Raw genomic sequence first — 26,853 nt, forward strand, 5'->3', positions numbered from 1 at the left:
CCCTGAGTCCAGCCTTTCAGGACCTCCAGGGCCCACACCCCTCAGGTAGACCAGAGGATATTTCTTCCAGCTATCTCACACCTCGGCTCTGACCCTGTTGTGTAGGCTCCTCCCACTGGTCTGGTCTACTCAGGAGTTGGTCATGTCGTTTCCTACAGCTCACCATAATGATCTGTGCCATCCTTCTCTCCTCTCACCCCGATAATGTCCTAATTTCTGCTTGAGTGACGCTGCTGGTCCCCTCAGTGTGGTCCCTTGGCTGCTGCCTTCCACAGGCGGTGCAGAAAACGAGACTTCCTTTCTTAGGTTCCCAGTGCTGGCAGGTGTGCAGCGAGTGCTGCTATGTGTGTTCCCAGTCGAGACCTGCCTTGCACTGCCCATGGCTTCTATAGTCAGCTCTAACTTGCTGAACACCACCTCTGTATCAGACACTTGCCAGGGCCTGGCAGGTGGGGACGCTGTTTTTTCACAACTCTGTCACTAACCCCTGGTCTTGTCTGATTGCAGTTGGGCCGGTGCACGAACAGTGTGGTCAAGTATGAGCTGATGCGACCGTCCAACAAGGCGCCACTCTTGGTGCTGTGTGAGGACCATCGGGGCCGCATGGTGAAGCACCAATGCTGTCCTGGCTGCGGCTACTTCTGCACAGCGGTAAGAGCCCAGCCTACCTGGTGGGCCTTTCATGTCCTCTAGAAACTCATCCCAGTGACTTGTCCCAAGTCTGGGGCCCACCCTGAGTAGGTCTTCAGCGAGACAGGGTCTCACTGAGTTGCTGAGGCTGACTTTGAACTTGTGATCCTCCTGCCTCAGCTTCCTAAGTTGCTGGGTTTATAGGCGTGCACCACTGCTCCCAGTTAGACATGCCCTTAGACATGCCCAGTCCTGCCTGTGGAGCATCCTCTGCTCCCTGCACTGTGAACTCCTGAGTTAGACGGGAGACACATCTCCTCCCTCTCCTGCACCTTCCTGTTGTGGTTAGGATCTTGTCTTCATTGACTCCCTCAGATATCTCCTCACCAGTGCCCAAGACCCCCCGAACAGGTTCGTTCCCCATGGAGCCCTGGTGGGCAGCACTTGCCTTTGCCTCTAGCCTCAGGCTTCTGCAAATATCTGTTGCTCCTTTGTGAACCTGGCCAGGAGCTTCCACTCCAGGTCTTAGCTTGTATTCCACACCTTATATCCTACCTTATCTTCCAGCACCCTTTTTGTTCTGCCAAGGAGAGCTGCTTCTCTATATCTTCTTGTCTAGCGGTTTTGTTTGTTTGTTTGTTTGTTTGTTTTGGTTTTTTTAATATTTATTTTTTAGGTGTAGTTGGACACAATCCCTTTTTAAAATTAATTATTTTTTTAATGTGGTGTTGAGATCTTGCACGTGCTAGGCGAGCGCTCTACCTCTGAGATAAAACCCCAGCCCTTCTTATCTAGCTTTTTACAAGAGTGGCCATTCTCATGGTGCTTGTTTGCACAGTACTCACTGAAATGCCAGCGGTGTCTCCTTCACTCTGTGACCCAAGACTCTTGTACCGTCTGCTCTGCAGAACATGGGCCCTCTGAAATCCTCCTGGACCATATCTCTTATGAAGTCTCTTGCTTGGCTAGAGAATCTGAACAACGATGGTTACTGGGGGGCTGGGGGCACCGAGGTGACCTCTGTGCCTTCTGTTCTCTGTGGAAATTGCTGGCAGATGTGGGTGCTCTAAGCAGATACACTGTTCTTGCTTCTCAGCAGCATGGGGCTAGGACTAAGGGCCTACCTGGTTCACCTGCTTGCCCTATCTGCCTGGCTCAGTAGAGCTATTTTTTCTGAATGTTAGCTCCAGTTTTTTTTCAAAGAGTGACTTTTGTCTTCCTGTCTTTAGGGTAATTTCATGGAATGTCAGCCCGAGAGCAGCATCTCTCATCGTTTCCACAAGGACTGTGCCTCTCGAGTCAACAATGCCAGCTATTGTCCCCACTGTGGGGAGGACACCTCCAAGGCCAAAGAGGTGACCATAGCGAAAGCAGACACGACATCCACAGTGACCCTGGCCCCTGGGCAGGAAAAGAGCCTGGTCACCGAGGGCAGGGCGGACACGACCACGGGCAGGTACTTGACCAAGTGGCTCTGACTGGATTCTCTGGGCCGAGCCCCTGTTGGGTCCCTCTAGTTATTGGTTTCTCCTGCTTTATGCCGAAGTCTCGGCCTACCTTTTTTTTTTTTTTTTTTATGGTACTGGGTATTGAACTTAGGGGTGTCTGCCACTGAACCACATCCCTAGCCCTTCACTATTTTTCATTTTGAGACAGGGTCTCACTAAGTTACCCTTGCTGGCCTGGAACTTGCCTCCTCCTGTTCCAGCCTCCTGAGGCACTGGGATTACAGGCACTCCACCCAGCTTAATCTCAGCCAGCTCTGATGCTTATTGTGATTTCTGACATTTAAGAAACAGCTGACATTAATTTATTGCCATTTATATATGGGTCTCTTTTAGGTTTTGTAGATTCAGTTGCCTGTTTTCATGCTACCTGATGGATGTGGCTTTGTGAGTTCTGTCACCAGCACAGTCCCTGCAGTGATTATTTGATAAGCCTAAAGCATCCATCAGCTGCTGCAGGCTCTTCCTACTACACTCTTTTTTTTTTTTTTTGGTACTGGGGATTGAATCCAGGGCCACTTAACCATTGAGCTACATGCCCAGGCCTCCCAGTCCCGCTTTTTTGGCGGTGCTGGGGATTAGAACTAAGCTATATCCCCAAACCTCTGCCTCCCCTTTTTGTTTAAAATTTTGAGACAGGGTCTCACTGAGTTGCTGAGGCTGACTTTGAACTTGCGATCCTCCTGCCTCAGCTTCCCAAGTTGCTGGGTTTATAGGCGTGCACCACTGCTCCCAGTTCCACTACACTCTTCATGGCAGGGTAGAAGCCTCTCTGGAGACAGGAGAACAGTCTGGAACAGTATTTACAGAGATTCATAGCATCACTTTCCTGAAGGAGTCCAGTGGAAGTGGCTAAAACTGTTTAGAGTTGACGTTGTCAGCAAAAGAAAAGGATAGTTGCAGCAGCCAGTTCTCCCTCCAGCCATAGCCTGGTAGTAAGGGAGGTGATGCAGAGACCCTTCCAGAGTGGCAGCCATACCCACAGGCCACCCAGAAAAAAGGGGAAAGCAGAGCTTAAAAAGTTTCATGCTGATAGAAAGAAAATTAAGACTTAATGGAAGATCTTTTATTTTTCTTTTTAAATTTTTTTTTTTAAAGAGAGAGTGAGGAGAGAGAGAGAGAGAGAGAAAGAGAGAATTTTTTTTTTTAATATTTATTTTTTAGTTCTCGGCGGACACAACATCTTTGTTGGTATGTGGTGCTGAGGATCGAACCCGGGCCGCACGCATGCTAGGCGAGCGCACTACCGCTTGAGCCACATCCCCAGCCCCTAATGGAAGATCTTTTAAAGGACACAAATTATGAACCCTCCAAACTAAAGATTAGAGAAATGTCGACTCAGTGGGTTTCTGTCTGCTGGGGAGGGCAGCATGTGGGATAGGTGTGACTCAGGAGCCTCACCCCTCACTTGAGTGGGGTTCTGAATTCAGGGCTGTCACATCCTGGACAAAGCAGGTAGCAGGTGATCTGGCCATTGTCTCTACTGGAGAAGCAGCTTGTGGGACAGGTGGAAGCAGGGTATTTTGTGTTTTCATTGATTTTTTCACGAGAAGAAGTTTTCAAATGCCAAAACCGACGTTTCACTAATTTCCTTCCCCTGAAGCACTGCTGGAGCCCCACTCTCTGAGGACGACAAGCCGCAGAGTGCAGCTTCCCACGTGCCTGAGGGCTTCGATCCCACCGGGCCAGTGGGGCTGGCGAGGCCGACCTCTGGCCTTTCCCAGGGACCTGGGAAGGAAACCTTGGAAAGTGCTCTGATCGCTCTGGACTCGGAAAAGTAAGAGCTGGTTTTGGAGATGATCACTGTGCTATGTCCTGGGGCGGGGGGGTGGGGGGTCACTATGCTTTCCAGCTGTTTGAGTGACACCGTTGATCAGAACAACTCTTGTGTTTTTATACTGTTTGGGGAAACCATTGCAATTGTGGTCCTGGGGAGGCCCTTGAAGTCCTAAGTGAGGACAGTCAAAAGACACTAGAGACCCACTCCCTAGGTATGCCGCCCACAGACCACTGACAAAAACACCATCCCGGAGCCCACTTCTAGCTGTGCAGGCTTTCCTAACAGCTCCATACCCCATATACCCAGATACCTGCAAGCACTTCTGGCCGACAGGACGCCCAGGTCCTCCCTTCAGTGGGACAACCTCACCTTCCTCCAGGAGGAAGAGCAGCATGTTTATTCTTCCATGAATAGAAAAATCCTGGTGCTGACAAAGTCCTAGTGTACCTCTTCCTCACCTGGGTGGGCCGCCCTCTAGCTTCCTCTCTGTTTGGTCTCTCAGTCTGTTGTTACAGCGACTGTTGCGTTCACTTGTTGCTTATAGACCCTACTGCACCAACCACGCCCTGACTATTCCTGACTCCTGCTTATCCCCATACCCCAGTTATTGATGTATATTTATCAATTTAGTTATTGATTTAAGTTTTCACAGCATAAAACCTGGGTCCCCACTCTTGCAGCCCCAGGCCCTTCTTTACTGCTAGAAGTTGGCTTTTGTAGCTTGGTGGCAGCTCTTGTCACCCACTGTGCTACAAGCAGAGAGTGGGCTGTACACATGGCCTCATTGTTGCTGTGCTGAGTGTGTTGGTGGCTCTTCAGGGTCTCCCTCCACCTGCTGCAGAGCAGTGGCTTGCCCTTGACCCCTGGTTCTTTTGCCACATCTACAGAAGCTCCTGGTGTGAGCATTCTCATGCCATAACCAAGAAGGGTTTGACTGTAAGATGCTTCAAGACTGGTGGCTTCATTGTGTGTGACCTTGAGGAATTGGCAGGCAGCTGTACACCAAGGGCCTTTGGCTTCCAGGTTTACGGATGCAACTTGGGCTGTGCTGACCATGACCTCTGCTTTCCTACAGACCCAAGAAGCTTCGCTTCCACCCGAAGCAGCTGTACTTCTCTGCCAGGCAGGGCGAGCTACAGAAGGTGCTCCTCATGCTGGGTGAGTTGCCTGCATGGGCACCCAAAGGAACAGAGCACAGTCCTATTGGTTGCCCCTTTCTTTTATGAGCCTGATCTTACTATTGCTCTGTTCATGAGCCTCTGGCACATGACTGGGAGTGCCCAGTGGCACCATCCTGCTTCTGATGTTCATGTCCACCTTCTCGTGGTGCTGGGACACTCTGCATTTCTACCTTTTGAAAAGGAATTAGGTGACAATTAAATCAGTTAGAAATGTAGGTGCCTAAAATGCGATACTAGCGCTGGGGCCTGTTGTGAGTGCTGCAGAGGGAGCCTTGTCTGTCCATCTGTGGACAGGTGGTACTGGTGCACCCGTATAGCCTGAGCTCTGAGTCCATGGCTCCAGGCTTGAGGGCTCAGAAGTTTATCTACTCTGGGCTCAAAAGAGGTGATTAAAAAGTCTTTTGCCTTGGAGCTGGGGTTGTGGCTCAGTGGTAGAGTGCTTGCCCAGCATGTGTGAGGCACTGGGTTTAATTTTCGGCACCACATATAAATAAATGAAAAAAATAAAGGTCCATCAACGTCCTTTAAAAAAAAAAAAATGGCTTTTGTCTCTCAGCAAAACATGAGAAGTTGAACAATTTATTCGGGGGGGGGGGGGGTTTATTTAACTTTGACCAAAATGGCTGTTGACTCTTTTCCTTCTGACTTCACACAGTCTAAGTCACTTCACTTCTGTATGGCTGGCTTCTTTGCTGAGTGTCTGACAGATGTCCAAGTTGTTGGTCACAGGACCCCAGAGCCAGTTTTGTCTTTGTCAGTGTCCTCATAGGCCTAGGGAGGCTCAGCCCAAGAACACTCAAGAACAGAGCCAGGCCCCCAGACAGGGAGGGGACGAGGAAGGGGCAGGTGTTGTTACCTGCCTCTGATGGACAATTCTGCCAGCTGGGTTGTGTGTTGTCAGTCTTCTAAGCAGATGGGGCCTGGCCCAGACCAGACAGAGCAGTGTGCTGGCTCCAGCTGGCTCGGCACTGGCTATTGGTCTGGGAGCTGCCAGCTCTGGCTGTCACAGCCATCAGGGTCATCTGGAGGCACATCAGTGGTGACAGCAGCGTAACTGGCTATACCATGTTTGTTCACAGTTGATGGAATCGACCCCAACTTCAAAATGGAGCACCAGAACAAACGCTGCCCACTACACGCTGCGGCAGAGGCCGGCCACGTGGACATCTGCCACATGCTAGTTCAGGTTTGGAGGCGCGGCTCACCCAGACCTCTCCCTCGCTGTCCTTCATGTTTGTTGGAGTGAAGTGACTCCAGGTTCCTAGCCCAGCCAAGGCAGTGGCGGTGCTGCCAGGAAAGCAGCCTCCTGTCCCTCATGGCCCTGGGGCTGCTGGCCCTGCTCCAGCTGTTTCTGCTGGCATCGGTCTCCGTGCTCACAGTCCCACACAGTGTGGCTGTGTGTCGACTTGTTTAGTTTTAGTTTAGGTTTAGGTTTTGATATTTATTGACCTATTGCCAAAGATAAGGGTTCACTTCAGCCCAAACCTTCCCCCACCCCCCACTACCTGGTTACTTTTTCATATTCAGAACTTGCTTTAATTATATAAGGGATGTTTTTTTAAAAAATATTTAAAATTTGTAATTGACATATAATAATTGCACACATTTATTGGGTACAGGGTGATGTTTCAAAATATGTATATAATACGTAACAGATCCAGGCATTTGGTTTATCCATCACCTCAAATGTTGGTCATTTCTTTAGAGAACATTCAAAATCCTCTCTACTAGCTGTTTTGAAATATTCAGTTAATTGTGCCAATCATAGTTACCCTCTTCTGCTGTGGAAGATTAGAAGTCATCCCCCCTGCCAGCTGCTCCCTATACCCATTGGTCATCCTCTCCAGCTCCCCATCCCACCCTTCCCAGCCTCTGGGAACCAGTCATCTGTTCTTTGCTTGCACATTTAAATGAGAACATGCAGTATGGGTCTTTCTGCATCTGACTTATTGTGCCCCACATAATGTCCTCCATGCTTATCCATGTTGCCAGAGATGGCAAGACTTCATTCTTTATGGCTGAATAATATTCTACTGTGTTCATCTCACACTTTCTTTACCCATTCATCTGTGGAAGAACACCTTGGATGACAACATATCTTGGTGCTGGTGAACCTTGCTGCAGTCAGCACATGAGAGCAGATTTCTCTTCGACTTACAGATTTCCTTTCCTTGGCATATGTGCTCAGGAGTGGGTGCTGGATCAGATGATGGTTCTATTTCTGATTTTTTGAGAAACCTCCATACTACTTCTCTAGTGGCTGAACTAATTTATGCTCCTACCAGAGGTGTATAGAGTCCCCTGTCCACATTCTCACTGACATGTGTCATTTGTCATTAGCCTTTCTACTGGAGTGAGATGATATCTCACTGTGGATTTGATTTTCCTGCTTATCTTTTTTTCTTTTTTTGTACCAGGGATTGAACCCAGAGGCATATCCACATCCCTGGTTTTGAACCACCAGGTTTCTTAGAGTCTCGCTAAGTTGTTGAGCCTGGCTTTGAACTTGCAACCCTCCTGCCTCAGCCTCCCAAGCTGCTGGGATTATAGGATTATGCCACCACGCCTAGCCTGTTTGTATATCTTCTTTTGAGAAATGTCTATGCAGATCTTTTGTCCATCTTAAAATTGAATTATTCTATTTGGTATACATTATAGAATTTAAGCCCTCATCACATGAATAGTTGGCAGGTATATTCTTCCATTCTGTAGGTTGCCTCTCAGCTCTGTTGATTGTTTCCTTGGTGTTCAGAAGTTTTTTGGTTTGATGTAATCCCATTTGTCAGGTTTTGCATTTGTTGCCTGTGCTTTTGTGAGTCATATCCAAAAAAATCTTTGCCCTACCAATATCCTAGAGCATTTCCCCTGTTTTCTTCTGGTAGTGCCATAGTTTCAGTTCCCACACTACTTGTTGAAGAGACTATTCTCTGTTGTGTGTTCCTGGTGCTTTTTATCAAAAAACCATCAGCTGTGAATATGTGGATTTATTCCTGACGCTCTATTCTGTTGCACTGGTCTGTGTGCCTTGCTTTTATGCCAGTATGCTGCTATTTTGGTTAATATGGCTTTGTAGTAATTGTGGGGCCTTCAGCCTTCATTCTTTTTGCCCAGGATTACTTTGGTATTCAGAGTGTTTTGTAAGAGTGTTGTTTGTCATTTCCATGAAGAATGTCAGTGGTATTTTGATAGAAATTGCACTGAATCTATGGGTCACCTGTAGTTTAATATTTAACAGTATTCTTTCAATTCATGCACTTGGAAGATCTTCCTATTCTTTGATGTCCTCAACTTCTTTCATCATTGTTCTGTGAATTTCACTTAGAGATCCTTCACCTCTTTGGTTAAATTTATATAAATGTGTGTGTGTGTGTGTGTGTGTGTGTATTCATATTATCTTTTACTGAAATTTTGTTGGTAGTATATGAAAAACCTTCTGACATTTCAATATTAGTGTACCCTGCAACCTTACTGATTTCAGGCATCAGTTGTAACTGGTGGAATCTTTAGGTTTCCCTATAAATAAAATCACAATATCTGCAAACAGGTAATTGGCCCTCCTCCTTCCTCTCGGATGCTCTGTTTCTTTGTCCCCCTGTTTTCCAGTTGTATACTGAGTAAGTGGCCAAAGCTAGCATCCTTGCCTTGTCCTGGGTCTTGAAGAAAGTCCCTGAACTCCCCTTCACCGTGGCACTGTTGATTGTCTGCCATGTGGCTTTGGGCTTTGTTGTGTCTCGTGTGGTCCCTCTACCTCACTGATGGATAGTATTATTAGGAGGGGTATTAAATTTTATTGAATGGTTTTGCTGCATCTGTTGAGGCAGTCACGTTTTGTCTTTTGTGGTGTTGCTATGACAGGTTACTCTTTTGTGTTTGTGCATGTTGAATCATCCTTGCATTTCTGGGATGACACCCATGCCCCACCGTAGCTAATGATCTTTTTGATGTACTATTGGATTCAGTTTGTTAGCATTTTGCCAGGAAATTTTAATGTATCTACATGTGGGAAATTGTTCTGAAGTCTTTTTTTCATTGTGTCCTCCTCTGGTTTTTGTTATCAGGAAAATGCTGGCTTCGTAGAATGAGTTTGAAAGGGTTCCCTGCTTTCATTTCTTTTTTCTTTGGGTGCCAGGGATTGAACCCAGGGGTGCTTAACCACTGAGCCATATCCCTAGCCCTTTTTGTATTTTATTTAGAGACAGGGTCTCACTGAGTTGCTTAGAGCCTTGCTAAATGACTGAGGCTGGCTTTGAATTTATCATCCCCCTGCCTAAGCCTCCTGAGAGGCTGGGATTACAGGCGTGCACCACCATACCCAGCTCCTCCTTTCATTTCTTTGAAAAAGTTTGAGAAGAGTTAGTGTTAGTCTTTGAAGGTGTGATGAAATTCAGCATTGAGATCATCCAGACCTGGACTTTTCATTGTTGGGAAACTTTGCTGTTGATTAAATTGTGACTTAATGGTCTGTTGAGATGATTTATGTTCCTGCAGTTCAGTGTTGGTAGATTGTACGCACTTAGCTCTTGTTGGCATATAGTTGTCATAATAGTCCTTGAGATAGTAAACACTTTATTGCTTTGATTGAAACACCTTCCACAGACAGCTTGGAGGAGGAAAGATTTATTTTGGCTCATGGTTTCAGAGGCTTTGGTCCACAGTGTACTGCCTCCGTTGCTCTGGGCCTGAAGTAAGGAGAGCATCATGGCAGACCAGAGCGCCTCAGCCCATGGCCACTGGGAAGCAGAGAGAGAACCCTTTCAGGCACACTGCAATGGCCTGCTTCCTGCAGCTAGGTCCCACTCCCTTGGATAGTTGATATTTTTGTCTAGGTGATGCTTGCGTTGAGGAAAGTGGGTGGAGTTCCAGCTCTTACTCATTGGAGTCCTCCTCTCCTTTGGTTGTAATACACTTGCTTTAGACAGCTGGGTGCTCTAACAGCAGTGTATTTAGTCCTTGTGATTGTTATTTCTTCTTGTTGAAGTGACCCCTGTGCATGGTCTTTTGTATGGCTCTTGACTCCACATCTGCTTTATCTGTTGGGAGCAGGCCGAGTCCTGCTGGCTTCTGGTTTCCATGCCAGTCTTCCCCCATTGCGCTGTCAGCCGGGGGAAGTCAGTCTCTTGTTAGCAGCATACGGTGGGGTCTTGCTGCCTAAATCATTTGGCAGTCCGTATCTTTTTCACTGAGGATTTCCTGTGTTTGCACTCAAGGCTGTTGGTATTGAGGACCCTCAATCTGTTGGTTTCTGGTGATTCTGCATATCCTGGTCCCTTCCTTCAAGCCTCCCTATGTGTCCTTGTGGCTCAATGGCTTTCAGTACTGATGGGTGAGTCTCCTTTCTCTGGGTGCCTCCCTCTCCTGTTGGCTGTACTTCCCAGGTTTCCAGGATGATAGTTGTCTTTCTTTTGCTGCAGGGAACAGGGCACCCTAAGTATTTCTCCCAGGGCTGCTAGGCTGGTGCTGGATTTGTTGCTCTCTCATTTCTGAGATGTGGCATTCAGCTGTTTTTCCCCTCTCAGCATCCCACTCTGTCCTGGCTTGTAAGGCTCTGCTCAGAGTCTGCTACTGGCCAAGGGGGAGTCTCTGGTATTGGCTGTGCCGCTCTTCTGTTTTCCTGGTGATCTGTGTTGATCAGATTGGTCAGCGTCCCTGGGCTTCCTGTTGGAGATCCACACCTTCTCAAACTTGCAGGTTCTGTGCAGCTGCTTTGTCGACTAGCTGTTATGTGCCTTTTCTCTTTCCCTCTGTTTTTGGAACATCCATAATTGTTCACGTAGACTCTCTTGGCAGTGTGTCCCATGAGCCTTGTGGGCTTTTTTGTTCTTTTAAGTGTATTTATGTATTTTTTGATTCTAATATTTTGGTCTGACTGTCTTATTTCAGAAAACCTGTCTTCAGGCTCAGAAATTCTCCTGAGCTGAGCCATTTAGTCCACAGGGCACGTTTCATCTGTACATCATTGTTCTCTTGTGTTTGCATGGTTGGGTGGACTTGGTCTCTGTTGGTCCCCCAACACTCTTCAGAGGCTTAGGCTTGTCCTATCTACTCTGTGGGTGTTGAACCTCCTAGCGATGTGTTGCAGATGCCCCACTGAGTCTGATGCTCCCTGCCTCTGACCCTTCATATGTGACTATACTTGGCTTCTGGAAAGTTTGGGGATTGTCATTTAGCCTGACTGGCCCTGAGTCTCACCTCATTATAGTTGGGGCTCTTCTTAATCCCATGTGGTGCTGGCACAGTCTGTGGAGGGGTCCATGCCCTTTGTCCTGTGTAACTTTGAGAAGCACCCTCCTGTTGTCTCCAGCTAGGACTCCTCCACTTGGAGATGGGGCTTCTAGACTAATTCCCAAACGAGGTTTTCTCCTCACCTGCCACTGCACTTTCTAGAGGTGTTCTCACAAGAACTCTGTTCTCCGGTCATCTTTTTTTAGAGCCTCTTATTTTACCCTGCTGCTCTGAAGGCGTTGCTCAGAGTTATAGTGAAGTCCTGTGCTATCCACAGAGCACCCTGAGGTGACTAGGCAGGCTTCGAGGTCTAGCCAGCCAGGGTGTGTCGGGAAGTGTTGGGTGAGTGTCGGGCTGTGCAGGTAGGGTAATTTGGGAAGAGGGGATAGAATGATACAGAGGAGGCAGGCAGAGGAGTTGGTGCTTCCTGGGGCAGGAGAGAGATGCCAGCAGGTCCAGGGATGCTGCCGAGGGTGGGCAGAGAAGAGCAGGCAGCATCCCAGGACATCCCAGGACATCCCAGGACATCCCAGGACATCCCAGGACAGCAGGGGCCGACGCCTAGGGGTCAACAGTCAGGGTAGGTTCCCTTTCCACCGCTGGGGGTGCACCTGTTCTGGAGTGCATTTCTCTGGACTTGGAAGTCTCGCTTGCCAGTTATTTCCCCTCATTTCATTTAGGGTGACCCCGCTATTCTGACTTCATTCCTGAGAACTTTCAAAAGGCATTGTTTTTTTTTTTTCCTTGTCTTGTCTTTTTTTTTTTTAAAAAAAAAATTAGGGGCTGGGGTGTGGCTCAGCAGTAGAACAGTGTTCAGAATGCTCATGGCCCTGGATTCAATTCCCATGACCAGAAACCCAGTGCAGATAAGTGTGCATGTATATGTGTGAGTGTACCACACGTTGGGGGATGTCTGTGAAGGTAAGCACCCTGCTTTGCCCGTGGCTTCACAGAGGGCTCAGCATTGTCGGTCCCCAAGGTGCTGTGCCCCTGAGGCTGAGCTCTGCCAGCCCTCACTGTGAGAACCTGTCTGCCTTGGCTCCCTGTACCTTCCCCGGGTGGCTGCACTCACTGTTGTCCACTTTCAGCTTGATGTTAATAGAGATGGACAGGACAGAGTCTTTTGTGTCTAGCTTCTTTTAGTCCCAACATCACAAAACAAGAACCAAGTGATAACGTGGAAAAAGCAGGCAATGCAGGTGGGAGTCAGTGGAACCATCTTAACTCTTCTCTTTACCATGGCTCTGGTTTGCACAGCGTTGTCCTTGGAGAAGTTGTGGCTCTCTGTTCTGTTCTGTGTCCACTGTGCCCTGTGAGGCTGAAGCTATTACAAAATGAAATATTAGATATTTGGGAATCCTTTGCATACAGCGTTTTTTTTTTGGGGGGTGGGGGTAATGGGGATTAAACCCATGGGTGCTCTACCATTGAGTTACATCCCCAACCCTTTATATTTTTATTGATGGATGATGGATGGATGCTGGGAATTGAACTCAGGAGCCCTCAACTACTGAGCCATATCCCCAGCCCCATTTTGCATTTTATTTAGAGACCAGGTCTCACTGAGTTCCTTAGTGCCTTACTTTTGCTGAAGCTGTCTTTGAACTCAGGATCCTCTTGCTTCAGCCTCCACAGCCACTGGATTATAGGCCAGTGCCACCGCACCTGACTCTTTATTTTTTTAATTTTGAGACAGGTTCTTACCAAGTTGCCAAGTTTAACCTCGAATTTGTAATCTTCCCGCCTTAGCCTTCCAAGTTGCTGGTATTATAAGTGTGGGCCACTGTACCCAGCTATCCACAGGAACTCTTTATACCCTTTCCATGGACATCTGTTCATTCATTCCTGGTTGTCTGGCCAGCCTGGCACAACTCATCTAGTTCTCAGTCAACCTTTGTCTAATCCCCAGCTATAGAGTTACTATTGCTATTCTTGGAAGATCCTTTTGTGCTTGAATTTTGTTTTTTCCTTCAATCACAAGTAGTTTAACTGTGATTTCCCAAGAAAAGGGACAGAGTGAGTTTGTTTCTAGTTTTCCCTGAGTCCCAGGGCACAGCTCCTTAGGGTTTCAGTGTCTGTGGGTGTCTTACATCATAAATCTCCTGCAGGCTCTGGCCAGAAGCCCCCAGTGAAGACTGGCACTGGTGTCAGGTCTTCCTATCCCCTCTCTGGACCTGTCCCAGCTGGGCTGACCTGTGGACCTCCCATTTGCATTTGGTTTTGAGCTGTGTGCCCTGAACCCGTCCAGGGGCCTCTTCAGAGCATGTGTGATGTTTGTCCGTCTTAGTTTCACTGAGTACTCGCTGAAGCTTTGGTTTTGTTTGATCCCCACTGTGCCTGTTGACCTGCTGCATGTGCTGTTTGGATTGGAAGCTACAGCAACAGAGCAAATGGTCCTTAGCACTGCTGTGCTTGCTGCTCAGCCATGGAGAGCATCCCAGCCTTGAAGACAGTGCTTCTCTGTTGCTGGGATGGACTCAGCCCTGGTCCTATTCCAGGGCTGTGGATATCTGTGGTCTGACTCTGGGGCTGAGAGGCTCTGCGGGTCAGTCTCAGTAGTAACTCATATAGGAGCTGCCCTGTCCGCCAGCCTTGTGAGCCCCTGGGCTTCTCCTCATATATGGGATTATTTCCTAGCCTACAGGCAGGTTCGCCTCTGTCTGCTCACACTATTGTCTCCGCTGTGATGCTTTCTCTCCTGAGTGTTGTTTCAAGATGGGGCTCAGTGTGAATGCTGAATGTGCCAGGCTATGAACTAGGTGTGCCCACAGTGAGGGTTTGGGAGTGCATAGTGGTCCTGCCAGTTTCAGAATGGATCCGGTGTCCCCTGCTGAACATGTGGCAGGGTCCACAACTGGAAGCCACATTTTTTTGTGTTGTTGCATCTGTTGGCAAATTTCATTAGTTACCTGTTAAGTCTTGGTTTTGGCTCTTCATCTATGTTTTTCCCCCTGAGTCTCAATGTTCTTGAATGTTTTTTGGGTGATGGTTAATAATTGGTGTCCTCCCCGGGGGTCCTGGGTTGCTGTGTGCCTATGAGGGGCTCCTGCTTGTCTGCGGAGCTGGTAGTGCCAGGTGCCAAGGTCAGATTGAGATCCTGGGGGTCCAGGAGGAGCAAGGCTATGTGTGCTGTGTGCAGATAGAGCATGGTCTCCAAGTGCAGCCCTGACCCTCCTCAGCCGCACTCTCTCTGCATGGCCTCCACTTGCTGCCCTGTCCTCTGTGTTTGAAAGTTACTTACTTGTTAAAGTCAGCCGCTGTGGAATTCTGGCCTCCTTTGCCGTCAGATTTAGCAGTGTGACCCTGGCTTTGAACTTTTGCCTGAAATTGTGTCTCTCCCCACCCACCTCCTTTTTTTGTGTCAAATCTGTGGTTGGTGTGACCTCTGGCCCCTGCCCTGGGGCCTCCAGTTTTAGCCCATGAAGTCCATCTCTGGAGACCACCACAGTCCCTTCCAGAACCCCTAGTTGCAGCATGCACCCTTTAACTGCTCCTGGCTTGTGTAAAACTTCCTTTCTTGATGATTCTACTCCTGTGTTTTAATTGCTAATAGCAAAAATAATACTGTTGTCACTATTTCATTGTAAATATTTGTTTTATAAGATAAATATTAGCTGTTGGTTTAAGAAGTTGGATGGTTACCCTGTGGGGAAAAGATTTCAGCTGCCAGCAGCTTATTTGCTCTTGGCACACAGCCAGTGTTAAGTTGGGGGCTTCACCTATGTGTACCTGCTATTGTACTAGTCTTTCAAGTTTCTTACTTTTTAGAAAAATTAAATTGCTCCAAAATGCATATCATGGAAATTCGTTTGGGTTCTGTTTATTTTGGAAACTGTTGAAACAGCTGGAGAAGTAGGCAGCAGACCCAACAAGCTGGGATGCCCCTCCGCATGTCCCTTTCCCAGGCCTCTTCGCACCTGCTTTGCCTGCTTTAAGGTTTCATGCCATCTTTCTCACTTGTAAAGATGTTGTCACACGGCTGTGCTGTGAGTATTTTCTTTCAGGTTAATTTAGAAATGAGATCTTGCCAAAAAAACACCCTGTGTGAACTGGAACTTCATAGAAATAGAATGGCTGTCTTAAATGCAGTTTGGAAGACTCAGATGTGGTCCAGTAGAGTTTTCAGCTGCTCATTCAGTCTCCTTTTTAGACGTGGAAACATCTATGCTTGTGTGAAGGGCTGCAGTAGCTTCTCTCCCATACACCTGACTGTCCTTGTTTTACCAGGCGGGCGCCAATATTGACACCTGCTCAGAAGACCAGAGGACCCCACTGATGGAAGCTGCAGAAAACAACCATTTGGATGCAGTGAAGTACCTCATCAAGGCTGGGGCACAAGTGGATCCAAAGGTACCCCATGATGTTCATGTTCCTACTCCCTATGTAGGCGTTTCTCAGAAGTGGAGACAGTTCCTCACTGGAACACTGTCAGGAACTGGTAGCCTGCAGACATTTACCCAGTCGTCCAGAATTCTCTTCACCTTCCAAGGTGACCTGGCATTATTAGTGGCCATCCCAGGTGAGCACCACGCCCCCTGTGCAGAAGCTTCCAGCCACCTGCACACAGTGTACTTCTCTCTATCTTCTACCCAGGGCAGTTAGGCAGGAGGAGAAATAGAAGGCATCCACGTTGGAAAGGAAGAAGCAAGCTTGTCTCTGTTCTTATATTCTGTATAATACCTAAAGAATCCACAAAAATATTGTTAGAGCTGACAAACTAGTTCAGCAAAGTAGTAGGATACAAAATCAACATGCAAAAATGAGTTCCATTTTTATGTACTCAGTCTTCTCTCCAAGTATGAAATGAAGAAAATAATTTCCTCAAAAAGAGGGAAAACTATCAACAAGGTAAACAGCCAGTACATTGAAGATGGCAAATCACAGCTGAAAGAAGTCCAAGAAGCCACAAGTGAAGGGAGAGACCTCCCACACTTATAGACCAGGAGGCTTAATGTAGTTAAAATGTGAAGTACTGCTTAGTGCATTCTCTGGATTCCATGCAATCATTACCAAAATCCTAGCAGACTTTCTTTTTTTAATTTGTAGATAAATACCTTTACATTGTTTATTTAGTTTTTTTTTGTGTGTGTGTGTGTGGTGCTGGGGATTGAACCCAGTGCCTCATGCATGCTAGGCAAGTGCTGTACCACTGAGCCACAAACCCAGCCCCCAATAGCCTTTTTATGTATACTGGAAAACCCATCCTGAATTTCATGTAGAATCTCAAGGACTTGGAGTAGCCAAACGATTTTGAAAGCGAATAGCAAAATTGGGAGACTTAACCCTTCCCAATTTCAAAACTTACTATAAAGCTATGAAAAGAGCATGGTATTGGCATAAAGACAGCTAATAGAGATCCAAGGAATAAAAGAGGCCCAGAAATAAACCCTGCTATGTGTTAACTTTTATTGGGATATGACAATCATTTGATGAGCAGAGGACAACTTTCAACAATGGTGCCGGGAAAACTGGGTACCCACACACAGAAGAATGTGTTAACACCACATATGAGAATAAATACAAAATGGATTGAAGAACTAAAGAGCTAAAACTGTAAAAACTCTTGGAAAACAAAGTTTAATGACCTTGGATTTGGCAGTGGTTTCTTGGCCATAATACCCAAAATACAGACAATAAAGAAAAATTAGATAAACTTCATTAATCTTAAATCTCTGCATCTAAGAACATTATCAAGAGAGTAAAATGACAGTTTGCAGGATGGAGAATTATTGGCAAATCCTGTATCTGGTACAGGGTTTCTCTTCAGAATATTTGAACTGTTAGAACTCAACAAAACTCAAATGATCCAATTCAAAAACAGGTTTTGAAAAAAAGATAAATGGCCACTTAGGAGATGAAGAAAGAGATAGTTGACATTGTTTGTCATTAAGGAACTACAAATCAAAATTACAGTTACATGCCACCTTCCACCACCAGGAGGGCCATTCTGAAAGTTGGAAAGGGAGTGTTGGTGAGGAGGTGAAGTCCAAGCCCTTGTGTTTGAAGCAGCAGCCTCTGTGAGAGCCAGACCTAGAATTACTGTGTGATTCAGAGTTCCACCCCTAGGTGTATGCCGAAGAAACAGCTGTGTGCGAAGATCTAATGGCCAGCGCTGTTCCCAACAGCTGAAGAGAAGCAGTGTCCAGTAGCAGGTAAAGGATCAGTACATGGCCCACCTGTACAGTGGCATATCAGCATGGTGGACCCACAGGACACAGAGTGAAAGGAGCCAGACCCAGTAGGCAGGTGTTGTGTGCTGCTGCTGGCTGAGAGCCCTAGAAACTCTACCTCAAAATAAAAAGGGCTGGGGATGTAGCTTGTAGCAGAGCACCCTGGGTTCAGTCCTCAGTACCACAGAACACATATACAGAAACTTAGTCTTTCATGTTAATACTCAATTTTTTTCACCAAAAACTTGACTGTACACTCTAATTCATTAACTCCTGTTTAAATCAAATTAAGTTTTTACTCTTTTGCTGTCATTAATTATTATTTCGTAATACCACTTCAAATGGCTGTTTTGGTGTTTTATTATATTCCATAATTTTTAGTCAGATTTGTGTATTAATATTTATTGTATTTTCTCCTTCGTTAAAAGCAGTGCTTAAGGGGCTGAGCTGTGGCTCAGTGGCAGAGCGCTTGCCGGGCATGTGTGAGGCCCTGGGTGCCATCCTCAGCACCACTTAGAAATAAACAAAATAACCATATGGTGTTCATGTGTAATTAGAAAATATATATTTTTTTTAAAAAGCAGTGCTTTAGTGAGCATTTTCAGACTAAATGTTTACATGAGTTTGATTTTTGTGTGTGTGTGGAATTACTGTTTCAAAGTATATGAACATTTTAAATGCTTTTTTATACGTATATCTAAATTGTTTCAGGAGTGTTCAGGCACACCTTATCCATGCTATTAATTATAACAAACGTGTTTTTTTTAAACTATTTTAATTTGCTTTCGTTAAAGTCAACATTTTTCAAGTGTAGTTATCACGTCATAAATATTTTTTTAATTTTTATTTAGTCCATTGGTTTTATTGATTTTTTTTTTTTTTTTGAGATGTTGGATGGCCTTGGTGTTTTTGAGTGAGTAAGTGCATTCTGTGGTGATGGCAGGCGCACTCTACATCTTCCCCATCTTGTGCCAAGAGTCACTTCCTACCCTCCTCTTGGGGAACTGGCACCCAAGCAGACACCCTCACTGAGGACCCGGGAGGCAGGGGTTCATGCCTGACCTGGAGCACCTGCAGCCCACAGGTGGGCGTTGGAGGAGCTGCCACTGAGCAGGTGTCTAAAGTCAGCAGCACTTGTGAGCCTCGTCAGAATTCGAGTACAGCAGAAGAAAGGGAGAGGGTCTCAGCAGCAGATAGTGTGCAGAAGGGAGAGTAGACTACTGTGTGACAGGAAGGAGAACCTAGCAGGAAACAGTATGTGGAAGAAAGATGGTCACAGATTTCCCAAGTTGGAGAAAAATGGCAATCCACGGATGCAAATCCCAAGCAAGGTAAATAAATACAAAGAACATCTAAGTATACATACTGAAACTGTTGGAGCCAAAATAGAGAAAACCCTACAAGTGCGAGAGAAAAACTGCACATCATAGGTAGAGAACACCACTGTGAAATGCTGCTGGCTTCTTGTCTGAAATGATGGGGCCCAAGTGGAAGGATATTTCCATTGTGTTGAAAGAGAACAACCGAGAAGAGGAGGTCAGCTCAGAGCACTTGCCCAGTGGAAGGGGGAATGAGGTGAAGCCCATGCAGGCAAGCAGAGAAGGCAGGGCCCGCCCACAGGGTCTCCTGCAAAGGGTACTGTGGCCAGAAGGAAAGCAGAAGAAGGAAGGTGTTGAAAGTTCTTCTTTCTTTTAAGTTTCTCAAATGAGAAGAGACCATTTAAAGCAATAACTAAAGGCTGGCAGGGCGTCCACACCTGCAATCCAGGCAACTTGGGAGGCTGAAATAGGAGGTCTCAAGTTAGCGAGGCCCTTAGCTCAATGGAAACCATGATTCTGTCTCCAGTACCAAAAAAAAAGCCGTGGTAACCAAGGTGGAGCTTATGCACATCCCAAAGAAGGAGTGTGACAGCAGGAGTACAGGGAGCAGGGATTGTGAAGTTACTGTACTCGGGGAGAGACTGTTGATTTAAGAAGACTAACAGGGGGGAAAATATTAAGAAGCATAGCTTTATGGGGAAATAAATAGTAGAGGAAGTAAAATGGAATACTAAAAATTTTTATTTATTCAACTAAAACACAGGGTATGTGGAATGGTGACAGGTGGGGTAAATAGAAACAAAACAGCAGCATGTGGATTAGAACCTGCCAGGTCCACACTCATGGATGCCCACTGAGCTCTCCATGCAAAGGTGTAGATCCAGCTGGACAGAGGAGCCCGTGTGTCCTGTAACCCTGCACTGTAATGTGAAGTCAATTATGACTTGTGGAGGGTTTGACACAGGGCAGATAGCTTGAGGATCCGGTGTAAAAGACGAAGATGTGGGAGTCTTTAAAAGTAACAGGGAAGTGCTCACTTCGGCAGCACATATACTAAAATTGGAACGATACAGAGAAGATTAGCATGGCCCCTGTGCAAGGATGAGACACAAATTCGTGAAGTGTTCCATATTTTTATATAAGTAAAAAATTTACATAAAAAAGTAATAGGGAAGACTGTGATTCCAGGATAAAGTGTAACTTTGATGAATAAGATGAAAGAAAATAACTCAAAAGAAAACTGTGCAAAGACCGTAGGCAGGCCACCCACAAAATGAACACTGATAAATGGGTGAAGACAATGTGGTACATATATGCTGTGGAATAGTACTGCATTTAAAACAATGACTATGACATTTGCTGGTAAATGGATGGACCTGCCAGTCCCCAAAAAAACCAAAGGTTGAATGTTCTGTCTGATATGCAGATGCTAACACGACAAGGGGGGAGGGGAAAGAATAGAAGTTCAGTGGATTAGACAAAGGGAAATAAAGGGAAGGGTGTGGGGAGGGAGGAGGGAAAGACAGTGGAATGAATCCAGCATGACTTTCCTGTGTACATACATGAATCCACCACAGTGAATTTCCACATCATGGACATCCACAAGAATGGAATCCTAATTAGAATAAGGCACACTTCATGTTTGTGTACATATGTCAGAATAGACTCTACTGTCATATGTAACTAAAAAGAACAAATAAAAATTCATGCAAATTCATATTTAAAAAATGAACACTGAGCATGGGAAGAGTGCTCAGCCTTAATAAAAACTGACTGAGACCCCACTTCTCATGATCATTGTAGAAAACCTAAGGCATCCAGAGCACCTGGCCAGGGGCAAAGATCTGCACATTCATGGCAGGGGCTTAGAGGTCTCTCCTGGGAAGGTTGAAGCCCAGAAGTCCCCGATGGCCACCCTCACTTGTGAGCATGCACAGTATTCACAGGTCAGACAACGGTCCCTTGGCTAGGAATGAAGCCTAGACCAGGTTGTGCCCACTCTTGTTCTTGGACTGGGGTGGGCGGCCAGCAGCTCCACCTCTCCAGGGCTTTCGGGAGCCATGCCTGTGGGAGGGTCTAGGACCAGTTTTGGCTCCTCTTGCACGCTCAGACCTCCAGAGCAGGCTCTGAGCATCGCACTGCCAGCTGGGGTCCTTTCAGTCCCAGGGTGAGATAGTTTTATGGCAGCTAAAAGCGGGGAATCAGCATGAAATATTACCTATAAAGATGAGCCTCAGAAACATAATCTTGAACTAAACAGGAGTTAGAGAAGGACCTATAACATGTTAGACTCCATTTTAGAACGTGCGTGAACATATCTATCATGAAAGTATTGAGATACATCAGAAGAATAAATAATTCAAGAGAGTGGTTACCTTTGGGGGATGAAGATGGGACGGGCACTGTGAGGTGTTCCCTTGGATGGGCTTGGCGTGAGCGTCTCTTTCAGTGTGGAGATGTCACAGCAAGCTGCTCTGAACTGAGAGGCTGACAGCCTTTCTCTGCCTGAGGGCCTCTTTTTGCCACCTTTACATCATTCCCATGTGGTTTGCTTGATTCAGAGATCCTCAATTTCTGCCCTCTGAGACTTCCTCTCACCCCTTCTGGGTCCCTGTCCCTTATCTCCCTGGGACAGGGGTTGCACATCCTGAGGCTCCTCTCTTGGCTTACATGTTCATCTGCTAGGGCAGCAGTGTCCCTGCCATTTGGGCCACCATCCCTACCAACTTGTAGCCCTCTTTCAGTGTCTGTTCTGAGCACTAATGATGTGGGAGTCAGGCATGGGGCTGTTCTTAAGAAAGGTGGTATCCTGATTCATATCAGTATGTTGGATGATACCTGATAAAATCCAGGGTCTAGGCTGTGAGGTAGAAAAGCAGAGAAAAGTAATTCAGAGACAGGTCAATGCAGAGCTGTGGTGGGGAGTACTGACACAGGCCTATGCTAGCAGTGGCAGGACTGCGTGTGTGGTCCTGTGGTCCCTGCACAAGGGTGCACTCTGGGTGGTGGGCACACTCCAGTGCCCTCCAGCCCAGCTGTCACCACAAGCAAGCTAGATAGCCCTTTTGGGTCATCCAGGGACTTCTGGGGTCTGTCCTGACTAGTGTGGTCTTCGTAGTGTCCTTGAAGACACAGCTGAAATCTGACGAGGTATGCCTAGCAGCCAGGGAACATAGGCCCAGCAAGGTGACAGGGCTGCTTTCCCACACTGTGTTGTTTTAAACTCTAACACCATCGTTAACTTGCTGTTTTCAATGTGCCGTGTGACAGAGGGCCCAGAGTGCACCGCTGTGGGTGGAGCAGGTCCCGGGGTCATATTAGAACTGTTCCAAGCAGGACTTGCATTGCACGCTGGCCCTGACGAGAAGCCTGGGGGTGTCCCTCAGCCATCCAGTCCCGGGTGGGTAGGAGGAGTGTGTGGGTCTCGTGGTGGTACGCCTGCTAGTGTGTGTGGTGGAGGCTGCTACCACCTGAAGTATCAGTTGTCGAGGGGCAGGGAGCTTGGAGCTCAGCTGTGGCCTGGGACAGGATGGTACCTCCTTTGTATGGGAGCAGGAGTCTCTGGCCCTGTACAGAGTGCCAAGGCAGGAGGGTGGTATCTTTGAACTGAATGGCATTTGTGTTGCAGGATGCAGAGGGCTCCACATGTTTGCATTTGGCTGCCAAGAAGGGGCACTATGACGTGGTTCAGTACCTGCTCTCCAATGGACAGATGGACGTCAACTGCCAGGTAGAGCCACATCCCTGTCCCGTGGTGCATTACCCCACTGACAGACAGGGTCTGTCCACAGCGGCCCCTTCACAAGGCCCCCAATCCCTGAAAGGCCTTGGGCCTCCCCCTGTAGCCTGCTCTAGATCTCATTGCTGGAATGAGGCGTCCCAGCAGTCCCTGCCTGGAATGGCTCCCGCCTTCCCTCAGCCGGGTCTCGCTGTCCACTAAGCTGGCTCCCATTGTCAGAGCCACAGGATGCTATTGTCCCACATAGTGACCGCTGGTCATTCCTGGGCACACAGTGGATGTCTGCAGGTATTCATCAGGCCAGAGAGTGCCCTTAAAAAGGCTGGCTTCCAGGCTGCTCATTATGCCTGCGGTGAGCTTCTGGTCTCCCAGCTCTCGGGTGAGTCTCCCTCAGAAGACTGTGTCCTGGCCCCTCAGACTAGGCCCTGCCTTCCCACCCTGTGGTACAGACCTGACTCCAGTGTTATCTTGACTGGTTCCCTCTCTGCTCTGTCCAGAGCATCACCGTCTGCTAGGTTTTATTGTTGCCTGACCCATGCCCTTATTCATGAGGTTGGGCTGTTCTGTGCCCACCCTACCCCTTCCACCAGGGCTGGTTGCCCCTAAGGTGGCCTTTCTGGGCACTGCCAGGTGCCCAGGGCCTGGCAATGCAATAGTCGGCAGTTGTGGAGGGTGTGCTGGAGCCTTGGGTCTTCTACTTGGAGCTGGCTGCACAGTGCTCAGGCCCTGGAAAGTACCTTTTCAGATTTGGATGAAGCAACCCAGGAATAGTAGGTCAGCTCAACAGTCTGTGTCGATCCCGAGACCTTTATGCCCTGGTGTCCATCTTTTGGCCTATCTCCTGCTTGAAATTGCCCCCGAGGTCTAGAGGACTAAGGGAAGGCCTTGCTGCTCACACTTTCACCAGTCTTCCTGTGTGTAATGTGCCCTGGGTCTAGCTGGACTCGCCATTTTTAGTCTCTTTTTATGCTGCCTAGATCAGATTGTGCCCACTCTTGTTCTTGGACTGGGGTGGGCGGCCAGCAGCTCCACCTCTCCAGGGCTTTCGGGAGCCATGCCTGTGGGAGTGTCTAGGACCAGTTTTGGCTCCTCTTGCACGCTCTGAGCATCACACTGCCAGCTGGGGTCCTTTCATTCCCAGGGTGAGATATATGTACCGGCTGGACGTGTCTTTGGCAGCTGTGGCAGCTCTGTCTCCTTTCCTGCCCTCAGGACGATGGTGGCTGGACACCCATGATCTGGGCCACTGAGTACAAGCACGTGGAGCTTGTGAAGCTGCTGCTCTCCAAGGGCTCTGACATCAACATCCGGGACAACGTAAGTCTCTCATGGCTAACAGCAAACCCCTAAGGACTCAGCCCCCTATGATGTGGGGGTCGGGCCAATAGGATGGCTTTGTCATTCCAAAGGGTCTTTTGTGTGTAAAGCTGAGCTGGCACCTGGTGGCAGCTCTAACTTCTTGGCATTAGCAGCTCATTGACCCAGCTGCTTTATGCCAGATGTAAGTAGAGCTGCAGGTCTAGATAGACGTGGCCCCTGGGCCAGATCTGTAGATTGAGAGGGTGTGTGGCTGGTGGTGCTGCTCTCTGCTGCTTGTGTCCCCTATTGGACCCAAGGAGAAGACCAAGGAAATGTCTGTCAGGACTGGACCTTGTCCCAGGGCCAGGGTAACTGCTGGCTCTGCCTGTAGTTGCTTCCTTAGAAGAGAAAAAAAAGTGAATAGACAATGTTTTGAGATACTGCATTGATGGTTAGTTTTGTGGCACTCGTTTATTTTCCCCCAAAACTAGGGTCTGGAGTCAGGTAGGTGGATTCCCCTGTCCTGGAGAAGCCTAACCACAGATGCCTGATTGATTTAGAAGAGAGTTTTCCGGGAGGTCTGTAGGGACCTTAGAAGAGGGGATAGAGGAGGGGCAGGCTTGTGTACCCGCATGATGGCAGGTGGGGTGAAAACAGAAGAGACTCCGCTGCTTGCTGGAGCCCCACCAGCCACAGTGAGAAGTCCAGCGCAGGTAAGCTTAGGCTGGGAACTAAGAAATGAGGGGCGCTGCTGCTGGGGCCACACTCATGCTCTCAGTGGCCTGGCTCACGTGCCAGGACCTGAGCATCACAGGGGACTTGCAGTCTCTGCACTGTTTGCATCTGGAACCCTGGATGCAAACAGTTTCTCTTCCCACCTGGAAATAAGGGTCCTGTTCAGGTGCGCAGGCCTCTTCTGTGGCCTGGCCTGTAGCCTCCATGGCACTTCTACCTTTTGTATCTGAGCCTGCCTGCTCACCTTCACGGGAAGATGGACAAGGGGTTTGGATGAGGAGAGGAGGGAGCAAGAAAATCTAGGGCCAGCAGAGCTGTGGTCTCCTACTGCATTGCCTCTTTGCCATGGGCATGGTGCTGAAGGTTCAGGCCATGGTCATTTAGCCATTGGTGGGGGCCGGGTGCAGCACATGGGAAAAGTATGTGGTGGAACAAAATATTCCCCTTGTGGCCAACAAGAGGAAGGGCTCTCTCCTTTTTTTTTTAATTAGTTGTTCAAAACATTACAAAGCTCTTGACATATCATATTTCATACATTTGATTCAAGCGGATTATGAACTCCCATTTTTACCCTATATACGTAATGCAGATTCACATCGGTTACACATCCACTTTTTTACCTACTGCCATACTAGTGCATGTTGTATTCTGCTGCCTTTCCTAACCTCTACTATCCCCCCTCTCCTCCCCTTCCCTCCTCTCCCTTCCCATCCCCTCCCTTCCTGTTTTCTCTCCCTACCCCCATCTACTGTAATTCATTTCTCTCTCTTGTTTTTTTTCCCCCCTTTCCCCTCACTTCCTCTTATATGTAATTTTGTGTAACAATGAGGGTCTCCTTTTATCATGCAATTTCCCTTGTCTCTCTCTTTCCCTCCCCCCTCTCATCCCTGTTTAGTGGTGATCTTCTCATGCTCTTCCTCTCTATTCTGTTCTTAGTTGCTCTCCTTATATCAAAGAAGACATTTGGCGTTTATTTTTTAGGGATTGGCTAGCTTCACTTAGCATAATCTGCTCTAGTGCCATCCATTTCCCTGCAAAATCCATGATTTTTGTCATTTTTTAGTGCAGAGTAATACTCCATTGTGTATAAATGCCACATTTTTTTTTTATCCATTCATCTATTGAAGGGCATCTAGGTTGGTTCCACAGTCTAGCTATTGTGAATTGTGCTGCTATGAACATTGTTGTAGCTGTGTCCCTATAGCATGCTCTTTTAAGGTCTTTAGGGACAAGTCCAAGAAGGGGAATAGCTGGGTCAAATGGTGGTTCCATTCCCAGCTTTCCAAGGAATCTCCATACTGCTTTCCAAATTGGCCGGACCAATTTGAAGTCCCACCAGCAATGAACAAGAGTACCCTTTCCCCCACATCCTCGCCAGCACTTGTTGTTGTTTAACTTCATAATGGCTGCCAATCTCACTGGAGTGAGATGGTATCTTAGGGTGGTTTTGATTTGCATTTCTCTGACTGCTAGCGATGGTGAGCATTTTTTCATGTACTTGTTGATTAATTGTATGTCCTCCTCTGAGAAGTGTCTGTTCAGGTCCTTGGCCCATTTGTTGATTGGATTATTTGTTATCTTATTGTTTAATTTTTTGAGTTCTTTGTATACTCTGGATATTAGGGCTCTATCTGAAGTGTGAGGAGTAAAAATTTGTTCCCATGATGTAGGCTCCCTATTTGCCTCTCTTATTGTTTCTCTTGCTGAGAAAAAACTTTTTAGTTTAAGTAAGTCCCATTTGTTGATTCTTGTTACTAACTCTTGTCCTATGGGTGTCCTATTAAGAAATTTGGAGCCCGACCCCACAGTCTGTAGGTCGGAGCCAACTTTTTCTTCTATCAGACGCAGAGTCTCTGATTTGATATCAAGGTCCTTGATCCATTTTGAGTTAACTTTTGTGCATGGCGAGAGAAAGGGATTCAGTTTCATTTTGTTGCATATGGATTTCCAGTTTTCCCAGCACCATTTGTTGAAGATGCTACCTTCCTCCATTGCATGCTTTTAGCCCCTTTAACAAATATAAGATAGTTGTAACTTTGTGGATTAGTCTCTGTGTCCTCTATTCTGTACCATTGATCCACCCGCCTGTTTTGGTACCAGTACCATGCTGTTTTTGTCACTATTGCTCTGTAATATAGTTTGAAATCTGGTATTGCTATACCGCCTGATTCACACTTCCTGCTTAGAGTTGCTTTTGCTGTTCTGGGTCTTTTATTTTTCCATATGAATTTCATGATTGCTTTATCTATTTCTACAAGAAATGTCATTGGGAT

The 26,853-nt window shown here is 47.2% G+C and overlaps 1 protein-coding gene and 1 non-coding gene across 9 annotated transcripts in view; both read left to right on the forward strand.

Annotated features, from left to right (window-relative positions):
* Ehmt1 (euchromatic histone lysine methyltransferase 1) overlaps positions 1-26,853 on the forward strand; it is a 155,433-nt gene that overhangs the window by 103,537 nt on the left and 25,043 nt on the right. For all 8 annotated transcript variants that reach the window (XM_026415212.2, XM_026415210.2, XM_026415207.2 and 5 more), the window contains 8 exons: positions 508-651; positions 1,860-2,086; positions 3,739-3,912; positions 4,991-5,073; positions 6,176-6,282; positions 15,546-15,668; positions 22,436-22,537; positions 23,759-23,863. In XM_026415212.2, coding sequence (XP_026270997.2) covers positions 508-651; positions 1,860-2,086; positions 3,739-3,912; positions 4,991-5,073; positions 6,176-6,282; positions 15,546-15,668; positions 22,436-22,537; positions 23,759-23,863 — 1,065 coding nt within the window. The remainder of the gene's footprint in view (positions 1-507; positions 652-1,859; positions 2,087-3,738; positions 3,913-4,990; positions 5,074-6,175; positions 6,283-15,545; positions 15,669-22,435; positions 22,538-23,758; positions 23,864-26,853) is intronic.
* Positions 19,837-19,943, forward strand: LOC113201453 (U6 spliceosomal RNA). Its single transcript, XR_003303165.1, has one exon. It is a non-coding gene; the product is annotated as a U6 spliceosomal RNA (small nuclear RNA).

Source organism: Urocitellus parryii, chromosome 4 (genome assembly GCF_045843805.1).
Source record: "Urocitellus parryii isolate mUroPar1 chromosome 4, mUroPar1.hap1, whole genome shotgun sequence".
NCBI classification, from domain to species: Eukaryota; Metazoa; Chordata; class Mammalia; order Rodentia; family Sciuridae; genus Urocitellus; species Urocitellus parryii.